We start from the raw sequence: 12,018 nt of genomic DNA on the forward strand, positions 1-12,018 counted from the left end.
GGCAGGCTGCAGCTTCTTCCTGAGTGTGGAGGAAAGAGCTCTTCTGGACCAGATGAAAGGAGTTTGTGGCTAAATGCAATTGGGAATGTCCAGAGAAAACATCTTGGCAAGAGGGCAGCCAGTCAGGTCTGCAAAATGCAAACAGAAGAGTAACAGAGGGTGCAATGTAAACCTAAAGTATCTGGAGCACTATATTTCACTGTACAGACTTGCTGGAAATTTCTAAATGCCTGCACAGGGGTACATGCTCCTGCCAGCAGCCCCTTGAGGCAGGCCAGGGGCACACCCTGAGCCACTGGCACAGAGCTCCCAGGGGAACAGCCTGGCCTCTGGGCTGCCCTCGCACAGCAGGGAGCCCAAAGCCCTGTGCCTTCCAGCAATGGCTCAGCTGCACATGCAGCCTCCTGCTCCTCTCCCTGCCCCACAGCTGAGCAGCCCTAGAGCTGTACAAAGCACTGGGAGCAGCACAGCTGATGGCAGGGGCCACCTGCAGGGCAGAACTGTTCCCTGGCCATGTGCACAGGCTCTCCAGGCTGGCACAAGACCCTTCCTCCTGCCAGAGAGCAGCCCAGCTCCCACCTTACCTCTGAGTGAGGCTGAGCCCTGCTGGCCCTTCCCCTTGTCCTCCATCTCTGCAGTTGCTTCAGGCCCCCCATGCCATTCCAAGGAAGGGCAGTGGAGAGAGCAGGGGCAGATCCACAACCTTCCTTTTGTCTTATTTGGCACAGCTAGAATGTCAGATCTGGAGGTGTCCATCTCAGCCATTGTTCAGCTTGCTGGAGAACATGAAGCCTTCACCAGCCCAAAATGCTGGAGAGGTTTTCCTGCACGTGTCGGGGCTGGCTGGCAGCACATTTCCCCAGGCTGGTGTCCATCACCTCGTAGAGGGCAGAGGCGAGCCTGGTGACCACCGTGCGGACATTGGCGCTGCGCACAGGCAGCGCCTTGTTCTCCAGGCAGGCCCAGAGCACGGGCAGGGCGCACTGCTGGACAACGTCAGGGCTGCTGGCATAAACCTCTTCCACAAGCTCTGCCGGGACAGGGACACAAGCTTCTTAACCACCAACCTCCGTGCAAACAAGGATCTACCTCTAGTTTTGCCTCTTGAAGCCTCTCTGGCTAAGAGCAGCAAAGCAACACACAGATCCAGAAATGGCCACAGCAGCTGATCCTCCCCAAAACAGAACCAGCAACCCGTCAGGGCTAATTGCTCCAAACAGAGCCTTGTAACTGTGGGAGATTTTATACTTTCACTAAATAATTTCCCAATCTGTTTCTCAATGACTGAAACGTCAACTTGCCTTTTATTTCCATTGACAAGTTGTCTAAACCCACCCTGAAGATTTGGAAATGCACCGTAGAGAGGCAATTGAGAGATTTCTAATTCAAAGGATGATTGGTCAGGAGACGATTCTTATTTTTTGATTAGGCAAACTAGTATCCATTTATTATTCTGTGGTGTAAGAGATTTCATTTTGTCTATGCTGTTAATCCACCCACAGTCATCAATATTTAAACAGCTCCTGAGAGTACCCAAAAGCAATTGTGCCAGGAAGAAAAAGGGTTATGGTACCCTTATCAAGATGGGAGTTAATTGGAGTTGAAATGCAATTAAAGACATTGGTCACTATGGCACTTGAGCATAGAAGGAGATGTCTGCTCCCACTAAATCTCAGAGAGAACATTTGCCCTTTCTAAAGTAGTCCTAATTCATGTTTAATTCCTCATCAAAAAAACTGGAAAACTGAATTACTTTTTCCTGGAGATCTACTTTATTCAAATGCACTTTAAAGGCCTTTGACATTCTTAATTACTGAATATGCCCTTTTGAGATGTCTGATGAAGACACAAAGTGTATTAAACCTTGCATTTAAAGATGCTGGCACACTTAGCAGTGGGTTTAGCCCCAATTAAAGCAAAGCTATAAATCATCTTCTCTGGTATATGTTGAGATGATAATTTTTCCATTCATTGGCTGTTGCTGACATAGCCAGCTCCTCTGAGGGATCAATTATCAGCTGCATTTGTAGCTTTTTGGACAGGGCTGTCACAGGAAGACACTGTTTGCACACCCTGAAATGCTCAGTGCAATGCCACTGTGACAGCAGAGGCAGGGAGCCTCAGCACTCTGCTTCTGCCCCTCTGCCCCCAAAGGCTGCCTTGTACCAAATCCGTGCCTCTGATCTGGGTGCTGAGTTTTGACCCAAGCTCTGACCCCCAGGCACTGCAGGGTTCAGCCTCAAATCTTTCCAAGATCAAAACAAGAATTCTGTGAGGACAAAGCAAACGGATCTCTTGCAACAGCACTTGCCACCATTTTCCCTAAAGGATCACATATATCCCTGAGCTTTCAGGAGAGCAGCCAGCTGGGTATTTTTAGCCCCTGCCTTTCCTGCAGGTGGGTTCTGAGATGCCCCAGTGAGAGCTCAGCCCCAGGCCGAGTGCTGTCCCCATCTCAGGTGCTGCAAAACTCTGCAGCAGCCAGAGAAACCTTCCAAACACACCTGCCATGGGGATGGGGCAGGAGGGACAAGCTCAGCACCCCAATTTGGAGCAGCTGCTCTACTGTCTATTGACAGGAATTGCCTGTCAATACTCCCTGGGAAGAGCTCTTGGCTTAGAAGGGGAGCCCATACCTGTTATACGCTCTGTGACATCCAGCAGAGCTTGGCCACCCAGTTGATTCCACTGGTAGCTGAACTCTTTCATCAATGATACTTTATCTGCAAGAGAAACACACTGCTCACTCTTCTGAGGTCATAGGAGACAGGAGAGTGGGGAGGGAAAGGGCAGGGGCAACCCCTATTATGAAATCAAGTAAATTTCTGTTGATTTTTGCATCCCTTTCTTCTTTCCTGGCAACCTACTTGGGAGGATGTAAAATTGCCAAAGAAAAGCTCTCCTTTCCCATTTGTAAATGCAAAGTTGTCTGCTGTACCAGGAGCTTTGTTAAACATTTTAGATCAGGGACCTCAAGAGTCCAACCACACATCAGCAGTAAAAGGGTTTTGCATTCCAGAGCAAACAGGAAGAAGCCCAGACTTGGGATACAGAAAGGCACTGAGTCAGGCAGCTCATGAATTCACAGAGCAGCTCAGGTGCAGAAAGTGGAAACTCCCCTTGAAGACCTGCCTCTTCAACACTCCATTTTTCAGGCATATTTCCCTAATGGAGCATTTTCAGAGCTGACATAAATCTCTTCAGCAAAGGAATTTAGAGCAGCCCTTGCCTGTGTAGGTATTGGCTACAGCCATCCTGCCCCATGCAACACTAAATGTGGAACAGGGCATCACTGACAGCTGGATTTCTATCTGTTTGTTTCAAAGAAATGAAGTTTGTGAATCATAAGTTCCCTTTGAAAAAAAAAAAGACTAAGAAGAGAGGTGGAAAATAGGCAGCTAGTGCCTATAATGTGGAGCCTTCCAGGAGACTGCTCTGCAGAAGCTCTGATGGGCCAGTGTCCCTTCATGCCAACAGCAAAGCTATTCATTTGGAAAGTAAAATGGGGCCCAAGCAAACTCCAAAAGCCCCATTTGCCTCTGAATTGCAGCAAAGCTGCAGTACTGGACTTCCTCTGCAGACAAGCAGCACAGAACCAAGAGCTCCTGGTACTTTTGGGAAATGCTGCTGCACAGTCAAGCCTGTTGGGGGACTGATGTGTAAGGACTGCACCTCCACATCTTCTGGTGGATGTCAGCTGGAGCATTCCACAGGCAACAGGAGCTCTCAAGGCACTCAGTGTTCTCTTGTGTCAGAGAGGCAGAGACACAGCTGAGGAGAGTCCATGTCAGGGCTCAGCCTTACCTAAGTGAGCCATGGATTCTTCCAGAGCGCTCACAGCTGCTGCATGAACCCTGGGGTCCTTTGAGTTCAGGCTCTTTGTGATTCCTTCCACCAAAAGGATAACCACGGGGTTCATGGCATCTTTCAGGATGGCTGTGATTTCTGCCAGCACACTCAGCGCCTTCTGCTTCACTTTTTTGTGGCCATCAGCAATTCTCAGGACAAAAGAATCAAAAATCTGTGCAGAGAACAAACAACATGAAAGCTAGATTGAAATGTCCTTGTTTGAAATGAGCAGTCAACAATGTACAAGATGAAAGTGATCCTTTCTGTCAGGTCAGCACTTGCTTGCACAACTTCACTGCTTCCCCGTGGGCCACTCACTGGAATGGTTGTGCCACCTCATGCTGGTGTAAAGATTTTCATCTCTTTCTAAGAGGTTTGCGTGGGGTATGAATAGTTCCTACGGTGTTTCTCTTCACCTATACATCATTAAATTAATCCCATGCATTAATGCAAAATGGTATCTTTGCTTTAGATGTATGGAAGCAGATATTTACAATGCTTGCTTTTCTATACAATTGCCTCAAGTACTCAGGGCAACTACGATTTTGCCAAAACTATGGCTGGAGGAGATCCAAAGTTTCTTTTTTCTGTCTCAGAATCTGTGTCTGGAGAAGTGCATGGCTGTGATCAACTCTTCCAGGATCCAGATTATTTCTCTAACTAACAGGTAGACTTGTGAAATTTAATGTGCTTGACAATTCCCATTAGAGCAGATCCAGTCCCTTGACAGCAACATTATCAGGCACCATTTTCTGGGAAAAATGGAAAAAAGCAGCTACGGGGAGGAGAAGGAAGAGTTCTGTCCCTAGTAATTTTCCTCCATCCGAAATACTTGGTTTAAACCAAACCGGCCTGATCCTTCTCTTCCCCATCCAAACCCATTTTTGTCTAGAGAATTATTGCCATGCTTTCAGTGGCTGGATTCCCTTCCCTTGACCCAAGCAGGAGTAGGAGACAGCAGAAGTTACACCAGTGGAAAATTCTGTCATCATCTGATGAACAGCACCAATGGGCACCTGCCAGACAAATACAGCTGGACTGAAAGAACAGATCCATTTATCCTGAACCTGAATTAAATTGGTCTGGGTAAGAGGAACCAGCCTGTCCCAAAGAGCCAGGATGTAGTGCCAAGACACACTGAAATAACTGTACTGCTGCAGGCTTGGGAGAGGAGCTAAAGGAAGGGAGCAATGAAGACACCCTACATACTTGGACAATGTTTGTGGCAATGAGCTGGGGGTTGTTTTTGCACATTTCCAGGAGGAGTTCCACTCCTTTCATCCGTGCCTCAAACCCCTTGGCTCCCAGGAGACTGGAAAGCTTCTGGAGCTGCTCTGTTTCAGTCATAGCTGGATCTAACATGACCTGGGCTTTTGGACACTGTAGGAGGCGTCCATCAGAGGTTGACTTCACCCTGGAAAATAAAACCAAAGTATGAATTGTTGATGATAATACCTTCAGATAATTGTGAGCAAAATATCTAGAGGAGCTTTTCTAATGATGTGATTTCAAGCTAGAAAATCATGAGGCTCTGAAAAACAACATGGACCTGATGACAGTCATTAAGAGAGACAATCTCCAAGGAACATTCTCGCCAGTGCTCACTCAGGAAAACCAAGGATGAGATGCATCTGATCTATCTCCAGATGCCTTCCCAGGCACACAGGTCACATGGCTTTGTGGAGAAAGAGAGACACTACTGCCAAGTTCAAATGCCTCCTCATATGGGAGGTGTGTGTCTTCTAATAAGGAAAGTCATCACTCTGGAGAAGTGTCTCCACACCAGGCATGACAAGCTGGAACAGGGGCTCAGATGAATCTGAGCAGATGAACAGGGGCATATCCAAAAGATGCAGAAAATCAGTAACAGAGATAAAAACTGAAGCCAGACATCCCAGCACTATGCTCACATTATTGCTTCCCTAGAGACTAGATGCACAGCTTAACAAACCCACTGGGAGCAATTCTCCTGGATCAACCTGTCTCTTCCATAGGCCCCTGAAGCACGTGGTCACTTTCCTGCCACCGCTGAGCATGACAGAGCTAAATAAATCCCCTCTGTTATCAGAGGAGAACAGGTACAAGTAGCTCTGCCACTGGCATGGAGAGACAGCAAGGACCAAATCCCTGTCTGAAATGCAGATTGCAGCACAAGGGGAAATCAACCAAACATGCTGTCCATCAAGCAAACTATATGAAGGACAGGAATAGCAAGAGAAAAAGTCTCCATTGAGACACCTTTCACCATACTGAGCTCTACAATTTCTTAGGGATTGCCTTGCCATATACTACTCAACCTTGCTGGTGTTTGAGGGTAAGAAATCCTGATTCAGACAGGCCAAACCACTTGCATGGGAACTGCTTGTTTGGAGAATGGCATCTTGATTCTAGACTGGGACTTCTCATCAAAACACCCATTTGAGAAACACTCCACTGTGATGAAAATACCCTTGTAGAATTGACTTGTCCCAAGTCAGGCATCAGAGACATGGCCCTCTCCTAGCCTGCACAACACTGCCCTTGCCACTGCACTGGATTGTCTGAGCTGCAACCAACGGGTGTATTTTTGTTGCCCAATTTCTGTGGAAACCCCTCCGAAGAAGTTTTTTCAGTGTAATGTAGAAAAAGACATTTTTTATCATAGAGCATTTGCAGGGAAAGGAAACAATCTTTGGCACAGATTATCAGTGCCAGAAGGATTTTCCTGAGGAAGAGACATGTCCAGCCTGTCATGTGCTTTGTCACATCCAACAAAAGTGCTCAGTACCGTTGACTAGAAGGCAATGTGGCCTGGGGCTTCTTTGAGACATTGCTCCTCTTCTTCACAGGGCCCTTGACAGATGGGAGTTCAGCCTTCTGCTCTTCCATCCCCTACAAAGACATAGAGAAACCCTGTGAATTTTTGGAATATCAGATAGGAAATTCCCTGTTTAAAGCACAAGTTCAAACCAGGATCACTGCTTCCAAGGCTTAGGGAAACATTTCCTAAGTGACAGAAGGAAACAGTCCAGAGATTCAGTGATGCCAACTCTTGGTTTGCAATAGCCCAAGGCAGGTTATGGGTGCTGCCATAATGAGCAGCAGTGTAGAATCCCGAATTCATGAGTCGATCTTAAATGGGAATAATGCAAACAGGTAGACAATGAGTGTTCTTAAAGAAAGTTACAGAACAACTTGGACTTTTTGGGGGATGGGCTATTTTGTTGGAAGATGATTTGATTCAACACTCACTCTCTCTGTTACTACACAAAGACACACTCCCTTCTATAATGCAGAGAAAAAGAAAAAAATTGTCTCCAAACAATTCAATGATTTTCCACTTGATGGTGCTGAATTCACCCAATTTCTTCCAGCTTAACATGGCTTGACAGCAGGGCAGTATTCCCAGAAGACAGGCAGTAATTGCAGTAATTAGGATTGACTTGGACATCTTATGTATTTTTGGAAATTGTCTTGGCACTACTATTTCTAGTGTCTTTTGCACAGACTCTGTTATCATCAGAAGCACCATTCTCACTTAATTGCTTTACTGGGGGCAGAGCAGGAGGAGCACAGTGGAGGGTTACGCCTGAATGTAAACCCATTTTCTCCTCTTCCCCTTTCCTGATTGTGACCAATAGTCAAAATATTCAAACCCCACTTTTCCCCTAATAATATCAGTTACTTTGTGGTCTGCAGATAAACAGGCTGGGGATTAACAGTTCAATCCCAGGAGCAAAAGGATTCAGCAAAAGAGCAATGAGATAAAGGGAGCTTAAGTGTGTTTGATCTTCAATTCGCATGGCAATGCTTGCACAAAGGAGATATTTCTCCTGCCAAGCACTTACTTTCTTCTTAATTCTTGTCAGAATATCTTTCAGGTCATAGGTGGAAACAGATTGCTCCAAAAGCATTTTACATTTTTGATGATTCATCATGATCTTCACCATCTCCTGTCCGTAATGCCTAAGGAAGGAAGGAAGGAAAAGAGAGTGAACAACCAAAAGAAGACTGCTAACAGAATAAGCTGATGCCTAAACCCATCAGGTGCTATCCTTTGGTGAGAAGGCATTGCCTACTGAGCAAAGAGAGAGATTTGCCCCTACCTGTCACTGTACAGTGCTGTCAGTTGAAATACGAAAATGGCAAGAGGAGCACGTGGGGCAACAGAAAAATACCATTTCACTCTGAAACTCTGGGTGTGCTTCTGTGGGATTAAAGGATCCCAGGGAACAAGTGAAACACATCTGCTTTGCTTTCAGGTCTACTAGCAGTGCCTTGCTGCCATTGCACAATAGTTTGCCTTCCTTTAACTAGCTGGGAAGTCAGGACAAAGCATCTCATGCTTCCTTTTGATTACTCTATACAATATGTATGCACAGGACACTAGTTGCTGATGTGTTCTTGGCAGCTGTTAATGGGAATTTGTTCACAGGAATTGAATTTTAAAGTAAGGGGATTTTGGTGATTTGGGTTGATGTTGGCACTATGAAACCACAGTTTTATTCAAGAAGAAATTTGGAGGTCATTCAGATACAGATAACAGTATTCGAGAAATCTGCAGAAGAGGTTTAGAAAGACTGAATACATTGGCTAAAAAGTGCTGAAATATTTCTAGGAAAGTCTGAAATTAATGAGAAGAAACAGTTTTCCTGTCCCAGGAGGTGAACTGAAGATGGTTACCTTGTGTCCTTGTGAGAGTCCTGAGCCAGCGTCCCTGCTGCGTGCGCCAGCCTCCCAGCCCTGGCTGTGCCTGCGAGCTCCGTGACTCCAATTTTCTGCAGCAAGGACAGGAGCAGCTCGGCCGCACACTTCCGCACCTGCACGTGGCGGCTCCTGGGAAGGGAGAGCAAACACTGGGGCACAGGGACAAGGAGCCACAGCAGCACAGGCCTTGGCCACAGCCTGCTCCCTGTCACTGCTGGGGGAAGGAGGCCTGGGCTCTCCTGCAACTTGAGACACCTCTAGAAGCTTCTGTCCTCAGATAAACCCAAAGTTAGCATTGCACAGAAGGACTGGCTGCAAGGAAGAGGGAGGAATTCAGTCTCCCTGCACGATCTGGTACTCAATTTCTGTCCCACAATTCCCTCTCAGAAAGATTAAAGAAATAGATTACATACAAATGCTTAAGAAATTAAAGACAATTCATGCTGATCCATCAGAGGGTACCCCCTACAGAGAGCTGCAGCAGGGCTGAGGCTCTTTCCAGCCATTTATCCCCAAATCTGCAGACCTTTAGAAAAAACCTAATGCAGGGAAAACACACAGTGGGCCGTGAAGTTGTAGAATATGCAGCAATGCAGCCTGTTTCTTCTGTGAGGCTTGGCAAGGCATACATCTGAATGTGTCACCCTATTCCACAGCTGAGGAAAGGGTGTCAGTCAGTTTAGCCAGGTTGTCCTAGAAAGTGTCTCTTGGGAACTATCAAGCCCAGCACCAACACTTAAGGCAGCATTTGCTTCAGCTGTCCCATGGCATTTGGCCTGTGAAGGTGCCTATGAAGTGATTCATCATCTCAAGGCTAACATGAAACATCAGTTTGAATAGAAAGTAGAGCTCTATGGCCAGGACAGTCATACAAGACTCCTTTTGGCAGGAGCTGCACCACCTGTGCAGGTTGTGCCATCCACAGAACATTCGGCCCTGTGTTCTCCATGGTGAAGAAATATCCTTCTTATTTCTCAAGTTAATGGCATAATGAGGATTCATGTTTTTTTCCAGGGGTCTCTGTAGTTAGTGCAGTGAAATATCAAAGAGCGCTCACAGCTGCAATAGCAATTGGCCCTCTTCACACAAAAGCACAAGGCTCTATCCTTAGTCCTTGCAGGCACTTTCATTTCCCCACTATTCACCAGGTCTAGGCTACTCTGACAGACGGGGAGAACTCCAGGCAGCTGCAGGAAGCTGAGTCAGAGCAGGTTTAGTTTGGATATCTGGAGAAGGTTTTTCACCCAGAGGCTGTTTGGGCACTGAACAGGCTCCCCAGGGCAGTGGTCACAGCACCATGCCTGGCAAAGGTTAAGAAGCATTTGGACAACACTCTCAGGCACATGGTGTGACCCTTGGGGTGTTCTGTGCAAGGCCAGGAGCTGGACTCGATGATCCTGACAGGCCCCTTCCAACTCCCCATATTCTACAGTTCTGTGATTCTGACAACTCATGGGCTGCAGGAGGGCAGAAAAAGGGGACAAGAGGAAAGAAATGAGGCGGACTGGAGAATCCAGTCACTGAGTTGACAGAAGATGCAGGACCCTTCCCTCCCACCATTCCCATTCTTTCTCTCATCCCTTTCACCATGTGCACACTAGAAGGTGAAGAATATCACTAGAAGAAGAAGAACCTACTGGACTCCACTGTCCAGGAGAGCAGTCATTGCTCGTGCAGGAGTCACATTCTCCACCATGAGCCCCAGGGTCTGGCTGGCTGCTTTCTGAACAAACTCTGGGGAGTTCCACACCATCCGGAGAAGGACCCGAGCCACCTCATCCACCTCAGGGTCCATGTCCTTCTTCAAGGTGGCAAAAAGCTCTCCCAGAGTGACAATGGCCGAGTAGGACACCTTTCTGCGGGGGCTGGTCACCTGGGGAAGTCATGAGGGAAACATAAGAATCACTTTGAAAAGAAAACCAGTGGCCTTAGACAAAAGTCCCTGGAAATGACAACACTGTGTCCCACTGTGTGCAGAGGGACACAAAAGCACAGTAAGAGCAGAAGAGCACAAGCACAGAAAGGCACTTACTCTGGCACCAATTTCTGCCTTCAGACCTGCTTACTGCAGGCCCAAGAAAAGCCCATTTCACTGAAGTGATCTACTTAACCCTTCTACAATGCAAACTGCTTTGATTCTAGGTTGTTTTAATTGAAAAAACAAAGAACCAAATGAAAGGAAGGGCTGCTTTCAAGCCATAAAGACACAAGTCTTCAGGATAAAAGAGTCATGTTCTCCTGTTAAAAACACCAACACCAGCAATTGGAGCAGTCAGCAAGGAAAGAGAAAACTCTGGCTCAGGTCTACAGACTAATTTGCAGTGTTGAATTCCAGCTTGGGCAGAGATTAGGACTCTGGCAAATAACATAATTAGTGTATCTGTTTCTGTATTTGCCCGTTTCATTAAAATGGGAGTTCACTGAAAAATGAGTGTCAGACAGCGACCTACCAGTAAATACAGCTACATACACATCCTATAGAAGCTGACAGACATTAGAAATATAAGGTGTAAAAATAGAAATAGAGGCAGCTTCTGAGCACACATGGAGATGAACAGGCACATATCTACTCTACACACCATGCATGAAGTACAGAGGGCAATCCAGAACAATGTTCTCACCTCACTGGTTAGTGCCAAGCAAATGTCATGACATCTTGAGAGCAGGACATCTGAGTGGGACCCAGCCAGGTGTTGGATGCTGATGAGTCCCTTCTCCTTCATCTCCCTGAAAGGCAAACACCAGAAAGATTGATTATTCTCTTCACCCAATAACTAGGCAGCACCCTCTGAAATTCCCAGGCTGGCAGCTCAGTCAAACAATGGCAGCTGCTTTTCAAGGAGTACTTAATGAAATCATGGAGCTCGTTGCCACAGGATGCTGTGGCTGTCAAAAGCATACACAAATCCAAGAGGCAAATAGAGGAGTTTCAGTGTCTTCATTTGTGGCCATTTAACAAGACAACCTTTCCAAAATGTCTGGCAAATGAAGTCCCTATGTCACTGCTTGCTAGAAGCTGTGAGACCAAACTGTGCTGCAGTTTCTTGTCACCCCCCTGTTCCTATCCCTGAGACGCAATCCCATCTGTTACTTTAACTGGGGCATTTTCCTTCTTTGCCAGCCCCAGCAGGCAGTTCAGCAGTGAGAGTCTGCACTGGCCCTCTGGAGCAGAGTTTCCACTCTACAATCAAGGCCTGCCTGTCACCCACTCCACTCCACCTGCACATTCCCCCAGAAAGCAGCAGGAGATCCCAGAAGATTGCACACTGGGGCAAGAACAGTTAAAACTCTGCCTTTTCCCAAAACCCCCCACCTAAATCACCCCACACAACAGCAACATGTTATTTAAAAGGCACATACACCTCTGTCTGTCAGCACTTGCTCCGTGCAGGCCCTGAGCTGCAGGAAGGTGTGTGAGGCATCAGGGCTGCAGCACAGGGCTGGAGATTGATCCCACGGGAACCCCTGAGTGTGACATTGGAC

General features: G+C 46.9%; 1 protein-coding gene across 1 annotated transcript in view; it reads right to left on the reverse strand.

Annotated features, from left to right (window-relative positions):
* LOC306798739 (TOG array regulator of axonemal microtubules protein 2-like) overlaps nucleotides 1–12,018 on the reverse strand; it is a 15,816-nt gene continuing 3,798 nt past the window's right edge. Inside the window, exons 3-12 of the mRNA XM_079298939.1 lie at nucleotides 11,157–11,262; nucleotides 10,173–10,408; nucleotides 8,512–8,664; nucleotides 7,677–7,794; nucleotides 6,617–6,720; nucleotides 5,059–5,263; nucleotides 3,800–4,021; nucleotides 2,637–2,751; nucleotides 585–1,054; nucleotides 1–128 (exon numbers count right to left, since the gene is read on the reverse strand). Coding sequence (XP_079155065.1) covers nucleotides 795–1,054; nucleotides 2,637–2,751; nucleotides 3,800–4,021; nucleotides 5,059–5,263; nucleotides 6,617–6,720; nucleotides 7,677–7,794; nucleotides 8,512–8,664; nucleotides 10,173–10,408; nucleotides 11,157–11,258 — 1,515 coding nt within the window. The 5' untranslated portion in view covers nucleotides 11,259–11,262 and the 3' untranslated portion in view covers nucleotides 1–128; nucleotides 585–794. The remainder of the gene's footprint in view (nucleotides 129–584; nucleotides 1,055–2,636; nucleotides 2,752–3,799; nucleotides 4,022–5,058; nucleotides 5,264–6,616; nucleotides 6,721–7,676; nucleotides 7,795–8,511; nucleotides 8,665–10,172; nucleotides 10,409–11,156; nucleotides 11,263–12,018) is intronic.

The sequence above is a fragment of the Erithacus rubecula genome, assembly GCF_903797595.1.
Source record: "Erithacus rubecula genome assembly, chromosome: 2".
Classification (NCBI taxonomy): domain Eukaryota; kingdom Metazoa; phylum Chordata; class Aves; order Passeriformes; family Muscicapidae; genus Erithacus; species Erithacus rubecula.